We start from the raw sequence: 20,109 nt of genomic DNA, 5'->3' as shown, positions 1-20,109 counted from the left end.
GGCAGGAGCTGCCCCACGGGTGGTGTCCTCGGATGACAGCGCTGCTTTGCAGTTCCTTTGAGAAGTGCTATGTGCAGTTTTTCGTATCTTTCCGCCAGGCCAGTCTCCAATCCTGAAGGGTGTGACCATAGCGTGTCTTGTCTCTTGTCACTGCAGAGAACGGAAGGCTCCCTTGATGGAACTTAGGACTCCGAGAGCACACGCCCCTCCCTGGGAGGACACCCACATGCTGAGAAGAGCAGATGATTCCTGTATTCCAAGAGTTTTGTGCACTTATTTATGAACCTGCCCTGCTCCCACCGAACGTGGCAATTCCTCAGGCCAAGTCACCAGTTCTTAAATCCATCTTAACTACATTTATGTTGGGTATAAAGGGCTAACCGAGGGGCTGGTTAATTTCCCACACGGCCCGCCTCCCAGCAAGCCGGAGCATCCTCGGGAGTGGAGGGAAGCAGCAGGAGGTTCAGAGTAAACTGGCCACTGAGATATTTTGAAACTTGAATATTTTGTCTTGTACAGAGATCAAGAACTTTTCCAAGTCCCCTCATACACGGAAACCGGTTTCTGTTTTGTAGTCAATCCCTCCTAGCGAATGGCCTGACTTGGGGGCTAGTTTTTCTCTTTGCCTTTGGTCCTTCAGGGGTCTGTGGTTCTGGGCAGTCCTTGTTCCTTGGAAGTGCACAGCATGGACCAGACAGCTGCACCCTGTCCCCTCTACCACCTCACCTGCCACAGATGGGAAAACAGAGCTGCTTGGGAGCGACCCCTTTGAGATGCCAACTTGAAGTTGAAGTTCATTCTGTGCAAGGCACCAAATAGAAAATGAAGTTGGACAAAGCACAGATGTTCTTGAGCTGGTTTTCTATTCCCTTTCTTTCTTTTCCTCTACCATGCTGAAGGCTGAAGGACAGGAAGATGGTTGCCTCCAGCAAATATTTTTTTTTAATAGAAGAATGAAATGCCTATTTTTCTTACTAATTTTTTGTTATTTATTCCTTGCTAAAGGAATGGTCTCCCGAGGTCTTCAGATGTTTCTGATGGTGCCCTGAGTGGGTGGATGAGGGGCTGCGGCCATTCTGCGGTGGGATTGCATGAGTGAGCACACCCAAGCGGAACCACCTCCCTTGTCCTCCTCATTGACACAGCCGCAGGGACCCTGAGGGGTGTTGTATTAAATAAATTTGATCTTTACTCTTCACAGACCTGTGAGATGTCATCTTCTGAGAGGCTACACACGTACAGAATATCTGTTGTGCCTAGGGACTCCTCAGAGCATCCAAGGCCACAGAGAGAACCAAGCAGGTCCTATCAGCAGGCCAGGGCCTCGGTGGCCTTCACTGAAGTCACAGGTAGTCTGAGTCTCAAACCCTGAGTTATTAATATCCATCAGCTGGTGCTTCACTGTTTGCTTCCTCGCTGAAACCTGCTAGGCTGTTGTCAGATTGAGTGAACAATAACAACCCCCCCCCAAACCAGGATGCCCGGTTAAATTTGAATTCCAGATAAACAACAAATAATTTTTGAGTATAAGTATGTCCCATGTGACATTTGGGACATACTTATACTATAAGAGTATTCATTTATCTGAAATTCAAATTTAACTAGGCATCTCATGTTTTATCTGGTAACCCTACTTGCAAAGCCTCCTCCCACCCCTCTAGGCCTCAGGATCCACCCTCCCCCGTGGCCTCAGACCAGACCTCCCTGCCCCACAGGCCAGCACCGCCCGCTGGACCCGAAGGCAGAGGAGATGTGCGTGTGTCCTGGGTCTGCAGTGGCAGAAAAACCTGAAGGAGCCTCTTTGTCTCTTCATCTCTAAGATGAGGAGGTTAGACTAACGGTTCTTAACATTTGGAGGGTTTAGATTCCTTTCAGAATGTGATGGCAGCTGTAGACACACACACACAAACACACACACACACACACACAATGTTGTATCACAAAGATGCTATACAATTTCCCAGTTTTCAGAGCCATTGACTCAGCGCAGGACAAAGCATTAGATAATCGCTAACAGCCTTCAAGCCTGATAGTTGTTGTGTCGGTGATTTGGGGTGCACCCCGAGCCCCCGTGTCAACTCCTCAGTCCCTTGCTGCCGCCAGAGCAGAGCATTTCTGTGGAAGCTGGGAAGACCCTGTTCATACTGCTTATAACTTATTTATGGAGGATAATTTGGTCTTTATTTTCCCCCTCAGTCTATATGTCGGAGGAGCAGGCCACACACGCAGGGGTCTTTCTTTCAGTATATATATTTTTTAATTTTTAAATATTTATTTATTTATTTATTTTTGGCTGCGTTGGGTCTTCGTTGCCGTGCGCGGGCTTCTCATTGCGGTGGCTTCTCTTGTTGCAGAGCACGGGCTCTAGGCACATGGGCTTCAGTAGTTGTGGTGCGCGGGCTCTAGAGCTCAGGCTCAGTAGTTGTGGCGCACGGGCTTAGTTGCTCCGCAGCATGTGAGATCTTCCCGGACCGGGGCTCGAACCCATGTCCCCTGCATTGGCAGGCGGATTCTTAACCACTGTGCCACAAGGGAAGTCCCTCTTTCACTGTATTTAATGGCTAAAATCTCCCAACTCAGGATCCTGGTTCCGCTGTCCTAACCTGGTGCCATAACCAAACATCTAAGCCTGAGCTCATCACGTAACAGGAGAGTCCAGTCACCATTTCCAGGAGAGGAAGGACGTTTTCTCAGCTGTGGAACTTGTTAGTTAGAGCTCCCTCTTGTGTCCTCATGTTGTAATAGCTTATTAGAGAAGAGACCACTTAGAAAAGGCAGAGTGGAAGTTTTTCCCTCTTCTGAGGAGCCACACAAGGTCAGCCACCCATTTCATGAGCACATACCGAGCGCTCCACCAGCGGAAACTGACTGACTGAACTCTCACTCCGTGACATAGACTCAAGATGGGCAAAGTGATCCCAAGGTCAACATTCATTCACGCAGTGGTTTTCTACCAGGGCGATTTTAACTCCCAGGGGTCACTGGGCAGCGTCTGGAGACATTTTTATTTGTCACAGTTGGGTGGGGATGCTACTGGCACGTGGTGGGTAGAAGCCAGGGAGGCCGTTAAATATCCTACAATGCACAGGACAAACCCCTATGACAAAGAAGTATCAAGTCCAAAATGCCAATAGTGCCAAGGTTGAGAAGCCCTGCATTGAACCAGCCAGTTTATTCATGTATTTACTCAACAAGCTTGCATCCATCCACCATGCTCTGTTTTCCCGACACTTGGGAGTAGGAAGATTATAAGAATCACATGGCCTCTGATTTCCTGTACAATCCAGTAGAGATACAGATGAGTAGAGAGCCAGTTACAACAGTGGGACAAAGGTGGTGATGGAAAAATTCAAAGCCAATGGGGGCATAGGGAAAGGGCTCCTAACACAGACTTTGGGGGATCAGAGAGAGTGTCCAAGAGGAAGGTGGGTCTAACCAAAGATCTGAGGGCAGGTAGAGGGTAACAGGTCAAAAAGGTGGGGTGAGGAGCAAGGAGCATGACCAACAATGGGGGGACGTGTGCTAAGACCCTGAGGCAAGGGAGAGGATGGTGTCCCCAGTGAATATAAGGAAGACTGCCTGTCAGCCCTATGACCCAATCAGTCCTCTTCAAAAAGCCACCACTGTCCCCTGGGAATTTCTGCCGGGAATCCCATTGGCCCGACCCAATCTTTGAGAGTCTTAAGAAGAAGGTTCCCAAAAGTTGCTCGGCCAGAATTCAACTCCTGAGCACAGTTGTTTTTAAGACTCTCCACCAGTGTCATTAGCATGTTGGAGAGAAAACCTCTGCCACAGGTCAGATTCTGCCCTTGCTCACTTACCACTCTGAGGCTCAAGGAAGAAGGCGAACTGGAGGGAGGTGGATGCCCAGCAGGACAGTCTCCACAACTGGGGTCCATGGGAGGGTGGGGGCAGGGCGTGGTGTCTGTGAACACCCTGAGAGTGGGTGCAAAAAGTTGTGAGTGTACATGACATGCTAAGAGAGAGTCCATAGCTTTTATCAACTTCTCAGAGACATAATCCAAAAGAGGGTTAAGAACTATGAAATAATTAAAAACTCATGTGTTCTCCATATGATTTGATGTCAGTTGAAAACCCAGATAGAGGGCAACCCATTTCTAACCAAAGGGTCTACTTCATGGACAGTTTTAAGTCCAATGTCCCAAGAGGGACTTGGCTTGCCTTGAAAAAATTGCTCAGAATAAAGAAATAAATGGTGATTTCAGTGTTCAAAAGAGACAGCCGTCATCTCTCAAAAGTAATAAACTATTAGACTCTTTTGGAATGCCAAAGGAATAGGCGGTAAATATTTTGAAAAGCTTCAGAATCCAAAGTATTTCTAAAGCCTGAATTGTCCCTTCATACGCATTTCCTAATTCAATGGGAAATGAATCTTTATTTCAACATAAACTTTGACGATAGAAAAACTATTTCCATGTTCAGAGAGGATGAAAGATGCTGGAAATAAGCAAAATTCTTAAGGAAAAGTAAAAGGCAAGTTGGAATGGGTGATTGGCCACCAGTTGACTCCGTGATCTTGGAGATGTCACACATCCTGGAGCTCTCCTCCTGCAAAAGAAGGCGTATTAGTGTCCTAGGGTTGCCGTAGCAGAGCACCACAAACTGTGACTCAAAACAACAGAAATTTATCCTCCCACAGTTCTGGAGGCCAGAAGTCCGAGATCAAAGTGTCAGCCACGCCAGGATCCCTCCAGAGTCTCAAGGGAAGATTCCTTCCTTGCTTCTTCTAGCTTCTGGTGGTCGCTGGCAATCCTTGGTGTCTCGTGGCTTGCGCTGCACCACGCTCATCCCTGCCTCTGTCGTCACGTGGGCTTCTTCCAGATGCGTGTGTATCTGTGTCTTCACGTGGCCTTCTCATAAAGAGACCAGTCATTGGATTTAGGGCCCACCCTAATCCAGTATAACCTCATCTTAACTAATTACATCTGCAAAGACCCTGTTTCCAAAGAAGCTCACGCTCTGACGTTCCCGGTAGACATGAATTTTGGTGGGGGTGAGGGGACACCAGTGCACTCCAGAAGGAATTGGACAAGATGACCTCATGTTCTCGCAGCTCTACTTGCCATGTGTATAAGACGTTCCTGTAAATAAAGTATGACGGGGCTTCCCTGGTGGCGCAGTGGTTAAGAATCCGCCTGCCAATGCAGGGGACACGGGTTCGAGCCCTGGACTGGGAAGATCCCACATGCTGCGGAGCAACTAAGCCCGTGCGCCACAACTACTGAGCCTGCGCTCTAGAGCCTGTGAGCCACAGCTACTGAAGCCCGCATGCCTAGAGCCCATGCTCCGCAGCAAGAGAAGCCACCGCAATGAAAAGCCCACGCACCACAACGAAGAGTAGCCCCTGCTCGCCACAGCTAGCAAAAGCCCACGTGCAGCGACGAAGGCCCAACGAACCAAAAATAAATAAATATTTTTTAAAAAGTATAACAACAATGATTTACCTTTAAATAACCATTTTTAAAATTAAGGTAACATTGTTTTATAGTATTATATGTTTCGTGCACATACATTATATTTCAACTTCTGTATATACTACAACGTGCTCACTACCAAAAATTTATTTATTTATTATAAATGTATTTATTTATTTACTTATTTATTTTTGTCTGCATTGGGTCTTCATTGCTGCGCACGGGCTTTCTCTAGTTGCAGCGAACGGGGGCTACTCTTCCTTGAGGTGCACGGGCTTCTCATTGCAGTGGCTTCTCTTGTTGCGGAGCACGGGCTCTAGGCACACGGGCTCAGTAGTTGTGGCACATGGGCTCAGTAGTTGTGGCTCACAGGCTTAGTTGCTCCGCGGCATGTGGGATCTTCCCGGACCAGGGCTCGAACCCATGTCCCCTGCATTGGCAGGCGGATTCTTAACCACTGCAGCACCAGGGAAGTCCCCGCAACCAAAAATTTAATTTCCAGCCATCACCATACAGTTGACCCCCTTTACCCATTTCACCCTCCCCCCACACCCCTTCCCCTCTGGGAACCACTACTCTGTTCTTTGTATCTACAGCATATCTTTTGAGCTTTCTCAATCTGGTGTTCTTTCACTATACTCTGTTCTCTTGTATTTCGTGTCTCTGCCTCTGAAAATATTTAGTTTCTTTCTCTAACCTTCTTCCAAGTTCTCCGTGCCTCTCATCTCTCATCCTTTCTCTGCTTCCTCTCTCTACTTCTTTTTCTCCTCCAATTCATCTTTTCCTTTTCTCCCTCACCCCCAATCAACTGGCCATAATACAGAACTGAAGTTCATATATCTCTTATATGGATAGATGAGTTTTCTATTCCCAGTTATTTATTTTGAGAGCCAATGAATGGAATCTTTTCTACTTTTCTCTCTCTTTAGGAAAAAAACAAAACACCTCCAAAAGCCTGCAAAGTTGTTTTCTGTCTATATCTGACCTTTGGTGGATTATTTTTCCAAGGATTTATTGGATTCACTAGGAAAAGTCCCCAGTCGCTGCCTTACTTCCTCCCAGTCCTGGGATGTGCTGGTTTTCCTGGAACCTCTTGGCACAGGAGGGTCTGGTTTTGTGCCAGAAATTATTCCATTAGTTTCTGGTACAACCAACACTCCCCTCCTCAGGGCTTGGGTTGTTTGGACCAGAATTTGCCAAGCAAGGAAACCTCCTGCTGTTGGGACTTTGAAGGAGCCCAGGACTGCTTCCTAGAAAAAGGAAAAAGAGTGGATTTTGGTGCCTTCCAAAGCGAGGGCAAACCTCAAGCCAGGATCTGACACCGTCTCAAGAAGCTCTGTCACACCACCAGCCATTCAATAAAAGTACGTATCTCTGAGCCAAGACGAGTTCGGATTCCAGGTTGCTTCTCCGGCAGGTCAGTTTCAGAAGAACAAGATGGCAGAAGAAGCTCTCTGAGGTCTTGATTATTTAGAAACAACGTGGAAGAGTTAGACACACGGCAGGCAGGTGGTCATTCCAATGGGCTCCTGTGGCAGAGCCAGTCACTGAGGTGCAGTTTGTTATTAGTTCCCTCTGGCGTCCTTCGGCCCCTGCCACCAGGCACAACTCTAGGAGGTCCAGCCGAGGCCCTGTGTGACCCCTACCCCAAGGAAGGTTGTAGTTGGGAGGAGCAGAGCTGGAACAGCAGGCAAAGGAGAGTCCCCAGAACTGGGGAGAGTGAGCTGCCCCTATGATAGAGGCAGCTCCCTCAGGGAAATGTCTCCCGGGCATCCAGGGAGCCCAGACACTAGGCTTGGGACTTGCAGCCTCTGCCGAGATCACCTTGCACCTCATGTGACAAAGAGCCTGGGGAGCCACCTGTCCTCTAGGGACCCTGGGAGCCTGAGTCACAAGGAGCTTGAGCAGTGACCACAACCAGACTCTCTTCCTTTCCCCTGTTTTCCAGGAACCACATGATCCTTCCAGATTCTTATGCAACCCTAGGGAGAGAAGAGATTTGCCAATTGAGGCCAACATTAAATTTCCCAACAGGCTGGCAAAATGGCGGTCCAGGAACAGATTCTATTTCATTTAATGATAATAAAGTAATGTGATGTTTGTTTCACAACCAAGTTTGACGTTGATCAGTCAGGCCTTCTACACAGTGCTTTGCATTGTGCTCTTTGAGGCTGGTGTGCAGGACTTGAGAGCATAGCTGGTGAGTGAGCCTAGCCAGCCACTCTGTGGCCTCATCTTATTGGGTATTTTTGCAAGAAGTACTTTTTCAGGACCTAAGGTGCAGATCCTGTGCTAGGTTCAGAGGATGCATCAGAGATCCAGACAAATGTGGTCTCTGGGGCTTGTGATACTTTGCTCATGTTTTTGGTCATGCTTGTTTAGAGGGAAAGTTGCTAGCATGTCAGATGTTCACAGGAGTGAGCATTTGACACTCTTTCCAGTGTTAAAGGTCTATTCAGGAAGTGGATGCCCAGATCTGGAGAGCTTGGGAATCGTTGCAAAAGGTCTTCAAATGCATGGGGACACATTTTTATCAACCTGCAAATGCAGAAAAGACAAGTAACGTCTTTCTTGTTCATGTGGGAGTCTTTGCAATTTTTTTATGTTAAAGAAGAGTCTTTATACTTGAACAGGTTGATACCCATTGGTTTACTGACAAATTCATCTCTGCATTTGTCAGAGTTCCAATTGGTGTCTTGAGGTTATGTGACTGTCCAGCCCTGGGTCCACGAGCAAACATAAGTAGACAAGTGCATGAACACACACGCATGCCTGTGATCACCCATATGCACACATACACGTGCACAGTGCATAGAGAACAAGGATGGCCCAGCCCCGCCCTTGAACAGATCCTGTGCCAAAACCAACACAGGTGCTTCTCTTTGTTTCATGGGAGGTGTTGGCATATGGGGATGTGATATTTAAACCAAAAAGTGAAAATCAAGGCAGCGTGACTCCAAACATATCACCTTTGCTTATCAGAGTTTATTCAACAAACAATGAGTGCCTGGTTTGTGCAAGGCTCTGCACGTTCCATGGCTGCGTGGCAGAAGCCAAGATAAGCAGATACCTCAAAGAAGCAGGACCCCATAAATAACCAACACAGACTACAAGCCAGTTATAAGCCGACCCCGCCCTCAAAGATGGTGGCCCTCCCCACAATGGTTTGCACACAGCTGGCTTGTCGGCAAACCCAATCCGATCTCTTCTTTCAAGATGGAAGCAACTGATCCATGTAGTTGAAACAGAGGAATCCAGGCCATTCAGGCATAAGGTGTGTGATTGGAGTAAAATCCAGCCCCCGGAGGCTAACACCACTTGACACATTTCAGGTTCAAGCCCTGGGCCCTCTTACGGCCCAGGGTTGTCAGTGTGGCAGAACCACTGCCAGGTGGAGAAAGAACATTCCATGTGTGTGACACATCTGTGATGGGCAGAGGCAGAGGTGGTGGGACTCCGCTGAAGACATGGCCACAATATGATTTCTATTTAAAAGTTTTCCAGACAGAAAAAAATGCCTTGAGAAATATCTTAAAGTATTTGATAAGAGATTAATATCCAGAATATATAGAGAACTCCAAAACTCAACAACAAAAAACCAGACAACCCAATACTAAAATGGGCAAAGGATGTGAATAGATATTTCCAAAAAGGATATACAAATGGCCGAGAAGCACATGAAATGGTACTCAACATCACTAATCATTGGGGAAATTTGAATCAAAATCACAATGAGATACCACTTCACACCCATTAGGATGACTACTATTCAAAAAACAGAAAAGAACAAAAGTTGGTGAGGATGTGGAGAAACTGGAACTGTTGTGCACTGTTGGTGGGAATGTAAAATGGTGCAGCTGCTGTGGAAAACAGTATTGTGGTTTCTCAAAAAATTGAAATTAGAATTACCATACAACCCAGCAATTTCACTTCTGGGTAGAGACCCAAAAGAATTGAAAACAGAATTCAAAGAGATATTTGTACACCTTTATTCATAGCAGCATTGTTCACAATCACTAAAACGTGGAAGCAACGACAGAAGAATGGATAACAAAATGTAGTATAGCCATACAGTGGAATATTTTTCAACCTTAAAAAGGAAGGAAATGCTGACACCTGCTACCTTATGGATGATCCTTGAGGACATTATGCCAAGTGAAATAAGCCAGTCACAAAAGGGCAAATATGATAGAATCCTACTTATATGAGGTACTTATAGTAGTCAAAACCATAGAGACAGAAAGTAGAAGGGTGGTTGCCGGGCGCTGGATGGGAAGGATTGGGGGTTATTGTTTAATGAATATAGAGTTTCAGTTTTGCAGGCTAAAAAGAGTTATGCAGATGGATGGTGGTGATGACTGACTGCATAACATTCTGAATGTATTTAATACCACTGAACTATACACTTAAAATGCTTAAGATGGTAAATTTTATGTTATGTGTATTTTACCATGGGGAAAAAAATTTTTTTAATGTTTATTTATTTGGCTGTGTCGGTTCTTAGTTGCGGCATGTGGGACCTTTCCTTGCGGTGCCGGCTTCTCTCTAGTTGTGGCTTGAGGGCTTTAGAGCACGCAGGCTTAGTTGCCCCAAGGTATGTGGGATCTTAATTCCCCAACCAGGGATCAAACCTGCGTCCCCTGCATTGGAAGGTGGATTCTTAACCACTGGACCACCAGGGAAGTCCCCCCCACCAAATTTTTTGTTTTAATTGCACCAGGCAGAAAAAAAAAATGCCTTGGGAAATCTTTTTTTTTTTCTAATTAAATATTTATAAATTGGTTGTGTAACATAAAACTCTCCCAATAAATACCTCTTGAGAAACTCATCAATTTTTATACAGATATCACACTAACAATGAATAGGACAGTACCTCAGTTTTTTTGTCTTTAAACTCTCATAGTTGGAGACAGTTGAACATATACATTTCATTTTGATAGGAAAATTACTACATCCTTACTTCACAGTCATCAAGGAACATATAAATACACAATGAACTTTGAAAAAGTATTTGCACAAAGACCAAGACATGCTCATTTGATCAATCCGATCTCAGTGGAACAATCCACGGTATATAATGCAATGATGTACAAATATCAAAAGAGGAAATACATTGCTGGAAAAGGAAAGGTTCCAGCCACTCTTATCCACGTACAGTATGACACTCATCACATTTCTTGTAGTTGTTTGTTTAGGTGCTTATCTCTGTCATTAGACTGTGAATTATTTTAAAGGGGAAATCTTTAAATAATTTTTAAAGGGGTCTATAAGAAAAAATGTATTATCATTTATTAAAATACATTGGCTAGTATTCACTCACAGGATATTCAGAGGTTTTGTAAAAGAACTGTGTTTTGAAAAAGCATCAGCAGGAAACAGAGCAATTGTCCCTACTTGATGGTGGAGGACAGCTTCCTGGTGGCCAGAGAGGTGAATTTGCTGATGCCTTTTTTGGATACAGAATACACCCTAGCAAATACTTCATGCAACTTAAAGAAACAGAAGTGGCTTCCCCTCCTGTCCTCTCTGCCCTTGAGCTAGCTGGGCCTTGGGGGTGCCCTCTGGGGAAAAAGGAAAGAGGATTCCATTTATAGTAGAAACTCAATAAATATCACCTCCCTCCCCCATTGAACATATGAAAGTCTAATCCATGAATTGCCTGTGGTTCAATGTTTACCTAAGATCTGAGACAGCAGATAGTTGTAAAAGATATTCCTAGACATGTTTACCTATGTTTTCTTCTAGATTCTCTGGTTTTCATCCTTATTTTCTGGTAGAGCCCTCAGAAAAGAACTCACTTGAGCCATAAGAGCTATCACATGATTTTATGTTACACTCTTAGTCTTCCCTGATAAAAGGAGCGCATTCTTCAGTGAGAACTTTGGGGGGTTTTTTTTGTGAGCATTAGCCAATTGGGGGCCCACTGGATGTCACACAGAGTTCTCCTGTGCTTATACTCAATGCCTCCCGGAAGTGCGTTCCTGCTGAGTGCTCAGACTTTCTTAGCACAGACAACGAACACTGTGCAGCCCCATGTGCTTCCCGTTTAACTCGGCTGCCAAAGAATTCAGAGCCAAATTCTGTACCCCATTAGGGTAATTAACTACTGTCAAGGGCCTGTTAAAATCAACTCCCTCTTCCTTTAGATGATATCGCTTCCATCTTGATTCCTAACTGTTCCATTTTATATGATTTTATATCATCTTGTTAGCTCTCCAGATCCTTTTTGGAAAAGGCCTAACACAAATAATAAGAATTAAAACGGTAGCTTAAAATTTAACTGATAAACAACAAAAACAAATGAAAAAAAAAAGAAAAAAAAATTAACTGATACAAACAAGTCCTGCTTTTAAATTATATTCATTTACACGAACAGGACAATCTCCCTACAGTCTTGTAGGGAGTACACGTAGGGAGTGTATGACCTTGGGCACTTCTTTATCTTGCCCAAAGACCTGGAGCTCATTTCTTCATCAACCAAATGAGGGGATTGGGCGCTGTCATCTTGAAGGTCCCATTAAGGTGCACAAATATTTTCTTGTGAACCTACTATGTGCCAGACACCGTTCTAGGTGCTTGGGGTATATCGGTGAAGAAAATAGACTAAGATACCCACCCTCGTGGAACTTGGATTCTAGCAGGGAGAGACAGAAATAAGCAATTAATATAGTAAGTATATTATATGGTATGTGAGAAGGTGGTGAGGGCTATAGAGAAAGAATCGAGTAGGTTGAAGGGGAAAGGAAATCAGGGTGGGGACAGGGGGCAGTATTCAATAAGGTAGTCTGGGCAAACCTCATTAAGAAGTGAGGTTTGGGGAAAGACTTAAGGGAGCAGAGGGAGTTAACCAAGTAGAGGATATCTGGGGGAAGAGAGTGCAGGCAGAGAGAACAGCTAGTGCAAAGGCCCTGTGGTACAGAAGCACAGAGGCCAAAGGGCTGGGTGGGGGGAGGGGAAGCAGGACATGAGACCAGCTTCATTGCTGGTTCTGACAGAAAAAGAAAAGTTGCGTAATTGTAAATATATATGTTTCTTCATATGCTTGTTCTAATCCTGCTCCTCCAAGTGTGTTCTCCAGACCAGCAGCATCACAATCAACCCTCAGCTTGTTAGAAAAGCAGAATCTTAGGACCTACCCCAGTCCCACCGAATCAGAATCCTGATGAACAATATCCCCGGGTGATTAGGAATCACATACGGGAAGACACGCTTGAAAGGATACCACCTTTATAAATATACAGGCATTTTATTTTATTTTTTATTGAAATATAATTGATTTACAATGTTGTATTAGTTTCAGGTGTACAGCAAAGTGATTCAGTTATACATACATACATATATATGTACATATATATGTATATATATACACATACATATTCTTTTTTAGATTCTTTTCCATTATAGGTTATTACAAGATATTGAGTACAGTTCCCTGTGCTCTACAATAGGTCCTTGTTGGTTATATATTATATATATAATAGTGTGTATATTTTAATCCCAAACTCCTAATTTATCCCTCTCCCCAATATACAGGCGTTTTAAACAGCATATGCTTTACCAAACGAGAGCCTTCTTTGACTGAGACAATCCTTAAATTGTCCTTTCACAAGGGCTGTTGGAGGACAAGGCCTACCGAGAGTGCCACCTACTGGTGGCATAAGAAAATTGACATCTCTAAGAGAAGGATCACGCGGAGATTGTGTAGTTTTTTGGTTTTCTTGGCCGCACCCCGAGATTTGTGGGATCTTAGTTCCCTGACCAGGGATTGAACCCGCGCCCCCGGCAGTGGAAGCACAGAGTCCTAACCACTGGACCGTCAGGGAATTCCTGGAGATTGTGTAGTTTTAACACAATTAGTTGGACTTTTCAAGTATCCCCATGTCAGAAAAAAGTAAAACAGACTGAGGAACTGCTCTAGATTAAAGGATACTAAAGAGCCTGGACAACTAAATGCAACACATCATCCTGGATTGGATCCCAGACCCTTTGAAAAAGAGCTATTCAAGGACAATGCTGGGCCAACTGGGAACATTTGAATGTGGAATGTATATAAGATACTAGGATAGTGTTAATGTTCAGTTTCCCAAGTGTGATAATACACCATGGTTACACAGGATGTTTTCTTAGTAAGGAATAAAGTGTCATGATGTCTGTACCTAAATTTCAAACAGTTCAGCAAAAATTAAAATTAATGCATAGAAAGAGAGAGAGAGAACAAATGTGCAAAATGTTAACAACTAGTGAATCTAGGTGAAGAACATACAACTGTTCATTGTACTACTTCTTGTAACTTTTCTGAAGGTTTGGAATTTTTCAGAATTAAAAAAAAAAGAGGGGAGCGCAATCATCTATGAATACATTTTAAGGTGCAAGGAGCTACTCCAGGAGGCCTGGAACCAGTGGACCAAGTGCTAACAGCTGGGGTAACCTTGAACCTTCCCCGCCACGGTGGTTATCTCTATTTCTCTGGCTGATTTCCCTAGAGAGATTAAAGACCAAACCTTTGAGCAGATGGAAAGCTGAAGTGATGGGGTCCCAAGGAGCAAAGGTGGGAAATCATCTCAGGCCTGGGTCTCCAGGCCTGGCTGTATCATGGGCTCCATTTCCCCTCTATTTCATTCTTTCATTCCATATTATTTTAAATTACAAGTATGGTGCATATTTATTGTGGAAAAAATCCAAACAATGTAGAAGGATAGAGAGTGAATATGAAAACTCTTCTTTTTTTCTTTTATAAATTTATTTATTTATTTATTTTTGTCTGCTTCAGGTCTTTGTTGCAGCACGTGGGGTTTCGGCGAGCAGGGGCTACTCTTCGTTGCAGTGCGCGGGCTTCTCATTGCAGTGGATTCTCTTGTTGGGGAGCACAGGCTCTGGGCACGTGGGCTTCAGTAGTTGTGGCACACGGGCTCAGCAGTTGTGGCTCGCAGGCTCTAGTGTGCAGGCTCAGCAGTTGTGGCGCACGGGCTTAGTTGCTCCGTGGCATGTGGGATCTTCCCGGACCAGGGATCGAACCCCTGTCCCCTGCACTGGCAGGCAGATTCTTAACCACTGCACCACCAGGGAAGTCCCTGAAAACTCTTCTTAAAACCATTTCCCTGCTCCCATGCACCCTGCCTAGAAATAACCAGGGTGAACAGTTCCTTCCAGGCTCCTTTCTGTTTAGTGATAATCCCTGTTTATGCACGTTCCATGAGGGACAAGGTTTGTGTGGTTTTGCCTATTTATCCATGGTGCCTGGCATATAATAGGTCTTTATTAAATGTTGGTTGAATAAATTGTTGCCTTTCACAGAAACGGGATCATTCTGAACATATTTTTCTTCTGCCTGCTATTCTCATTTAACAGTAGATATTTTCCCGCCATCTATACAGGTTTGTCTTTTTTGCCTCATTATTTTTAACTGTTAAATGTTGCCTGGTGCACCAGCCTGGTATCCCATGATATGCAGGGGTCTTCACTTATTTAATCAGTTGCCCTTTAGTGGGCTTTTTTTCCTCCATTGTAAACAGCTGGGAAAGCCCTTGCAAATAGCATCACGCACATGTGGGAGCATTCTCTAAGTAAGATTTCTAGACTGAGAACTGCAGGTTAGAGGATATTTAATGTTTGAATGGCTATTGTCCTCCTTTGGCCTTGGTCATGGGCAGTTCCCTCCTCCTGGAAGCTTCTCGTTGCCTACTACACTGTAGATGGCAGAGACCCTCCTTGAGCATGGCCAAGGGAGCTGTGGCCTTTTCCATTCTCAGGCAGGAAGGAGCTGGCCCAGCCGGCTTCTTCCTCTGGTGCAGGTGGGTCCAGACTCTGAGAAGCTCAGCCCTCACTTGTCAGAGTTGGATGGAGGCAGATAGGGAGAAAATGCGAGCGCCATTCTAGGTGGTGGGCAGCTAGCCAGGGGCACGGCTACCCGCACGGTGGGTATGAGCATCTCAGGTGAGGGGACCTGCTCATTAGCTGAGACTCTGGGGAGGAAGAAACTAAACTCAAAGTCTACATGCCTCAGCAAAAGAAAGAGACAGAGGTAGAGACACGCACAGAACAAGAGATTGAAGCTCTTCTAGGAAAACAAGCCGCATAAGCCCATGAAAACAGATGAAGTGATGGGTGTTCACAGCATTCGTTGGCAAAATTACCAAGCGTGCACAAAAAGAAAATAATGACTGTGCATTCCCAGGCTTGATTAAACAGTAATTATACTTCAAAAGCTCGTTAAATGTCCCTCTTAAAAAAACACCAAGCTAGGCGATTTTTCTTTCACATTTAATAGCAACTATTCTTGTATTCTTTCTCGTCCAAAGTGGCCATAATAATGGGGGCGTGGTGAGACAACACCCTCACAAGCTGCTGGTGGGAGAAGGGAGCAGCAAAATCTTTCTGAAGAATAACTCCTCCGAGAGCCTGAAACACCTTCCTGCCCTTTGGCTCAATCATTCTGTTTCTAGGAATTTCTCCTAAGGCAATCAGTAGACCCATAGACAAAGATTTACATACAAAGATGTTCATCACAGCCTTGTTCATAGTACAAAATATTGGAATTCACCTAAGCAGTGACCCTTAATGAGGGATGCGTTTTTTTTTTTTAATTAATTAATTTTTTTGTTTGGCCACGCCACACGGCTTGAGGGATCATAGTTCCCCGACCAGGGATTGAACCCAGGTTTTCGGCAGTGAAAGCGTGTAGTCCTAACCACTGAACCACCAGGGAATGTCCGAGAGATGCGTTTTAGAATCAACTGGAAGTTTATTAAACGTGTGTGCATGCACACACGCATGTGCACACACACACACTGGGGCAGAAGCTGGGTGGCCCAGCTGTGGTTTGAGTGCCTCTGTTTTTAACTAGCTCACACAGGACATTCTTATGCTAATGCAAATTTGAGACTCATTCACCCTGATCCCTCTAGGATTATGGGTATTTCTTCTTTAAATATATATCATATATACATGTGTCTTTTTTCAGATCTCACAGTGGGCATGAATTACTTTTATAATCAGAAAAATATATTAAGAAAATAGACTAGAGGACAGCTAAGGAAGTTCAACTGACAAACACCTATTGTGTACCAGGCCTTGTGCATGGTGTTAATTCTGAAATAAAGCAAGTGCAGTCTGCCCTTCGAGAAGCTCACAGCCCTCCGCAGGAGAGAGCCATGGGAAGACAAATATTACCTGGAGAGACGTGTTGTAGTAGAGGTAAGTGCTAGGGCTGGTGCAACCCAGGGAGTAATTAGCTCTGGTTAGAAGCCTTAGGAAACCACTTCCAGAACAGGAGACATTTCAGCCAGTCCTTGAGGCACATGGAGGGAGGGAAGGAGGGAAACAGCATTGCAGGCTCAGGGAGGGAACAGCTTGTGCAAAGGCACAGAGCCATGAACACCCTTGCTCATTTGAGGAAATGTGAGCATCGAGGTGTGGCTGGAGCAGAAGGTTGACACAAGGCGAAGAGGAGAAACTGGAGAGGCAGGCGGGCCCAGCCCAGGAGCTTGTGGGACCTGAGCTGGAAGGCCAGTGGTTCCCAGACGGTGTGCCAAGGAACACCAGTCCTCCTTCAGACTGATGGATGCTCCGCCCTCCTGCCCTCCCTGGTCTCCCTCCTGTGGGGTGGCACCTTCTATCCACCCTCCTGTGTTCTTTCTCCAGGACACACAGGACCCACCCGGCCAATGCTCCCAGCAGCCAGGTTTGGGCTTGTCACACGGCACTCGCTTTGGGCAGCTGGTCCCCATGCAGGTAAACTCAAACGAGGAGGTTGAGGAAAGACTGGGAACAGCATGGTGCCCCAGCCATAGGTCTTGGTTTTTCAGTCTTCAAGAGTCCTTAATATATGGAATCAAAAAAATCAAAAAACAAAAGCCAAACTCAGAGATACAGAGAACAGATTGGTGGTTGCCAGAGGTAAAGGTAGGGGTGGGTGAAATGGGTGAAGGGGTCAGAAGGCACAAACTTCCAGTTGTAAAATACCTAAGTCCCAGGGATGTAATGTACAACACGGTGACTGTAGTTCATGATACTGTATTGTACATTTGAAAGTTACTAAGAGAATAGATCTTAAAAGTTCTCATCACAAGAAGAAAAAATTTTCTAATAATGTGTGGTGATGGATGTTAACTAGACTTATTGTGGTGATCGTTTTGTGATATATACAAATACAGAATCTTTATGTTGTACACCTGAAACTAATATGTTATATGTCAATTATGTCTAGATTTTATTTTATTTATTTATTTATTTTTAAAATTTTTTTTAAAATTTATTTATTTATTTATTATTTATTTTTGGCTGTGTTGGGTCTTCGTTTCTGTGCGAGGGCTTTCTCCAGTTGTGGCAAGCGGGGGCCACTCTTCATCACGGTGCGCGGGCCTCTCACTATCGCGGCCTCTCTCGTTGCGGAGCACAGGCTCCAGATGCGCAGGCTCAGTAGTTGTGACTCACGGGCCCAGTCGCTCCGCGGCATGTGGGATCCTCCCAGACCAGGGCTCGAACCGGTGTCCCCTGCATTGGCAGGCGGACTCTCAACCACTGCACCACCAGGGAAGCCTCTATATCTAGATTTTAAATAAAGCAAGATGGGAATTCCCTGGCAGTCCAGTGGTTGGGACTCTGCACTCCACTGCTGAGGGCCCACGTTCAATCCCTGGTTGGGAAACTAAGATCCCACAAGCTGCGAGGCACAGACAAAAGAAAAAAAAAGGCAAGAAAAAAAAGAATGAAATAGGTGTTTAGTAAATGTCAGATGTCTTCAGCTTTTACTATATGAGTAATTAGAAATATAAATTTTATTAAAAACCCTGGATATTCTTTTTTTAAAGTCTTTAAGAAAAAGCAAAATTTAGCATACCCTCTCCCCTTTTTTCCCCACTGAATTGGCCATAGAAACAGGAACTTCTAGCTATCCTTATATATTGCATGTGATTTAGGAAATAAAATCTTTTAAGGCAGAGAGAGTGCACTCCGTTAAACAAATAGCATGACTGCAGGGTTTTATTAAGTTCAGTGGACGTTAGATGTAGTTGTTGCAGCCACCACCCTGCCCCCCCACCATATATAGGAAGAATTTTTGTAGTTTTCTCCAGGCTTTGGAAACTCCATCCTAAGGATCCAGACTAGAGGGTTTCCGCCTCTTTTTTTTTTTTTTTTTTCCTGTTGCTGCTCTGTTCTTGCGATGGGACTTGTCACTTTGAAACTTCTGAGGCAGAGAAGGAAATGAGGTCGCCACACCACCATGGAGCGAGACAGGAACTCCAGCTCATCCCGGCGGCTTCTAGGCTAAAAATATCCCAACTTGGCAGGCAGGAACTTTCTTCCTTCTTTCCTTCTGGTAGACAAGGCTGGAGGCAGAATTCTTTCTGAATTCTGCTGAATAGAGCACCTGTCTGTAAGAGCCAAGTGCAGAGAAGAGCTGAGAGGTGTTTCCCCGGGTCCAACAGGTCCAGGGAGGACCCTTCACTGTCTCTTACTGGACGTCACTCCTTCAGCAACGAGTGTTTACCGAGGGCCTATGATGGGCCTGGTCTTGCAGAAGGAGGGAGAGACAAGATCCCAACCCAGCCCTCCTGGAGCTCACCGTCCAGGGGCAGAGATGCTAATAATTACTTGAATCCCCCTTTGGATAAGTGTCGCAAAGGAGATACACAGGACCAGAGGGATCTAGGCCACTCTGATTTACAACCCAAGGCCAAAGGAAATCGGTTTCCAAGGTGACAGGACTCGATTTCATCTTTAGAGAAGGAAGAGTCTGGAGAATTCCGTGGCAGTCCAGTGGTTAGGACTTCGAGCTTTCACTGCCGAGGGTGAGGGTTCGATCCCTGTTCAGAGAACTAAGATCTTGCAAGCTGTGTGGTGCAGCCAAATAAAAAAAGAAAGAAAGAAAGAAAGAAAGGGAAGAGTCTGGTAAAAGTGAAGAGGTTTGAGAAGAAGGAGGTGTATGTTGATGAAAAAGGTTGGGATTCAAGATGGATTGATCTCCAGAAAGGGAGAAAAGGCAAGGAGGTTCCATGTTGTTCCCTGGGCACTCTGTCAGCATAAACATTAACCAGAATTATAGCAGATACATGAATGCTATAGCCAAGCTCTTGAAAAGGTCACTGAGATACCATCACAGCTGCAGGGGAGCCTTGAGTGATACCAGCCAGACCCCCGGCTGTCACGTCCACGGGTTGCTGCCCACCATTGGCACCACCCCCCGGAACTCTCCATCCACAAGTGAGGGCCAAATCTTCTTTTTTTTTTTAAATAGTAATCTTTTATTTATTTATTTATTTTTATATTTATTTTTGGCTGTGTTGGGTCTTCGTTTCTGTGCGAGGGCTTTCTCCAGTTGCGGCAAGCGGGGGCCACTCTTGATCGCGGTGCATGGGCCTCTCACTATTGCGGCCTCTCTTGTTGCGGAGCACAGGCTCCAGATGCGCAGGCTCAGTAGTTGTGGCTCACGGGCCTAGTTGCTCCGTGGCATGTGGGATCTTCCCAGACCAGGGCTCGAACCCGTGTCCCGTGCATTAGCAGGCAGATTCTCAACCACCGCGCCACCAGGGAAGCCCAGGGCCAAATCTTCTTATCAGGCATTTTATTTTGGGTTACTCAACTTTCCTCTGTTGCCCAAACAACACTGTAACAGCAGTAATGGAAATTGAGATGGGGGTTGGGAGGGGGGAACACAGCAATCCTATCACTCTCC

The 20,109-nt window shown here is 45.2% G+C and overlaps 1 protein-coding gene across 2 annotated transcripts in view; it reads left to right on the top strand.

Annotated features, from left to right (window-relative positions):
- PECAM1 (platelet and endothelial cell adhesion molecule 1) overlaps positions 1-1,200 on the top strand; it is a 54,535-nt gene extending 53,335 nt beyond the window's left edge. For both annotated transcript variants that reach the window (XM_061176545.1, XM_061176544.1), the window contains one exon: positions 157-1,200. In XM_061176545.1, the coding sequence (XP_061032528.1) occupies positions 157-186 (30 nt within the window). In that variant the 3' untranslated portion in view covers positions 187-1,200. The remainder of the gene's footprint in view (positions 1-156) is intronic.
- Positions 1,201-20,109: the final 18,909 nt, after the last annotated feature.

This window comes from Eubalaena glacialis, chromosome 19 (genome assembly GCF_028564815.1).
Source record: "Eubalaena glacialis isolate mEubGla1 chromosome 19, mEubGla1.1.hap2.+ XY, whole genome shotgun sequence".
NCBI lineage: Eukaryota > Metazoa > Chordata > Mammalia > Artiodactyla > Balaenidae > Eubalaena > Eubalaena glacialis.
The sequence above is the reverse complement of the archived record's forward strand: the minus strand, read 5'-3'. Positions and strand labels throughout refer to the sequence as shown.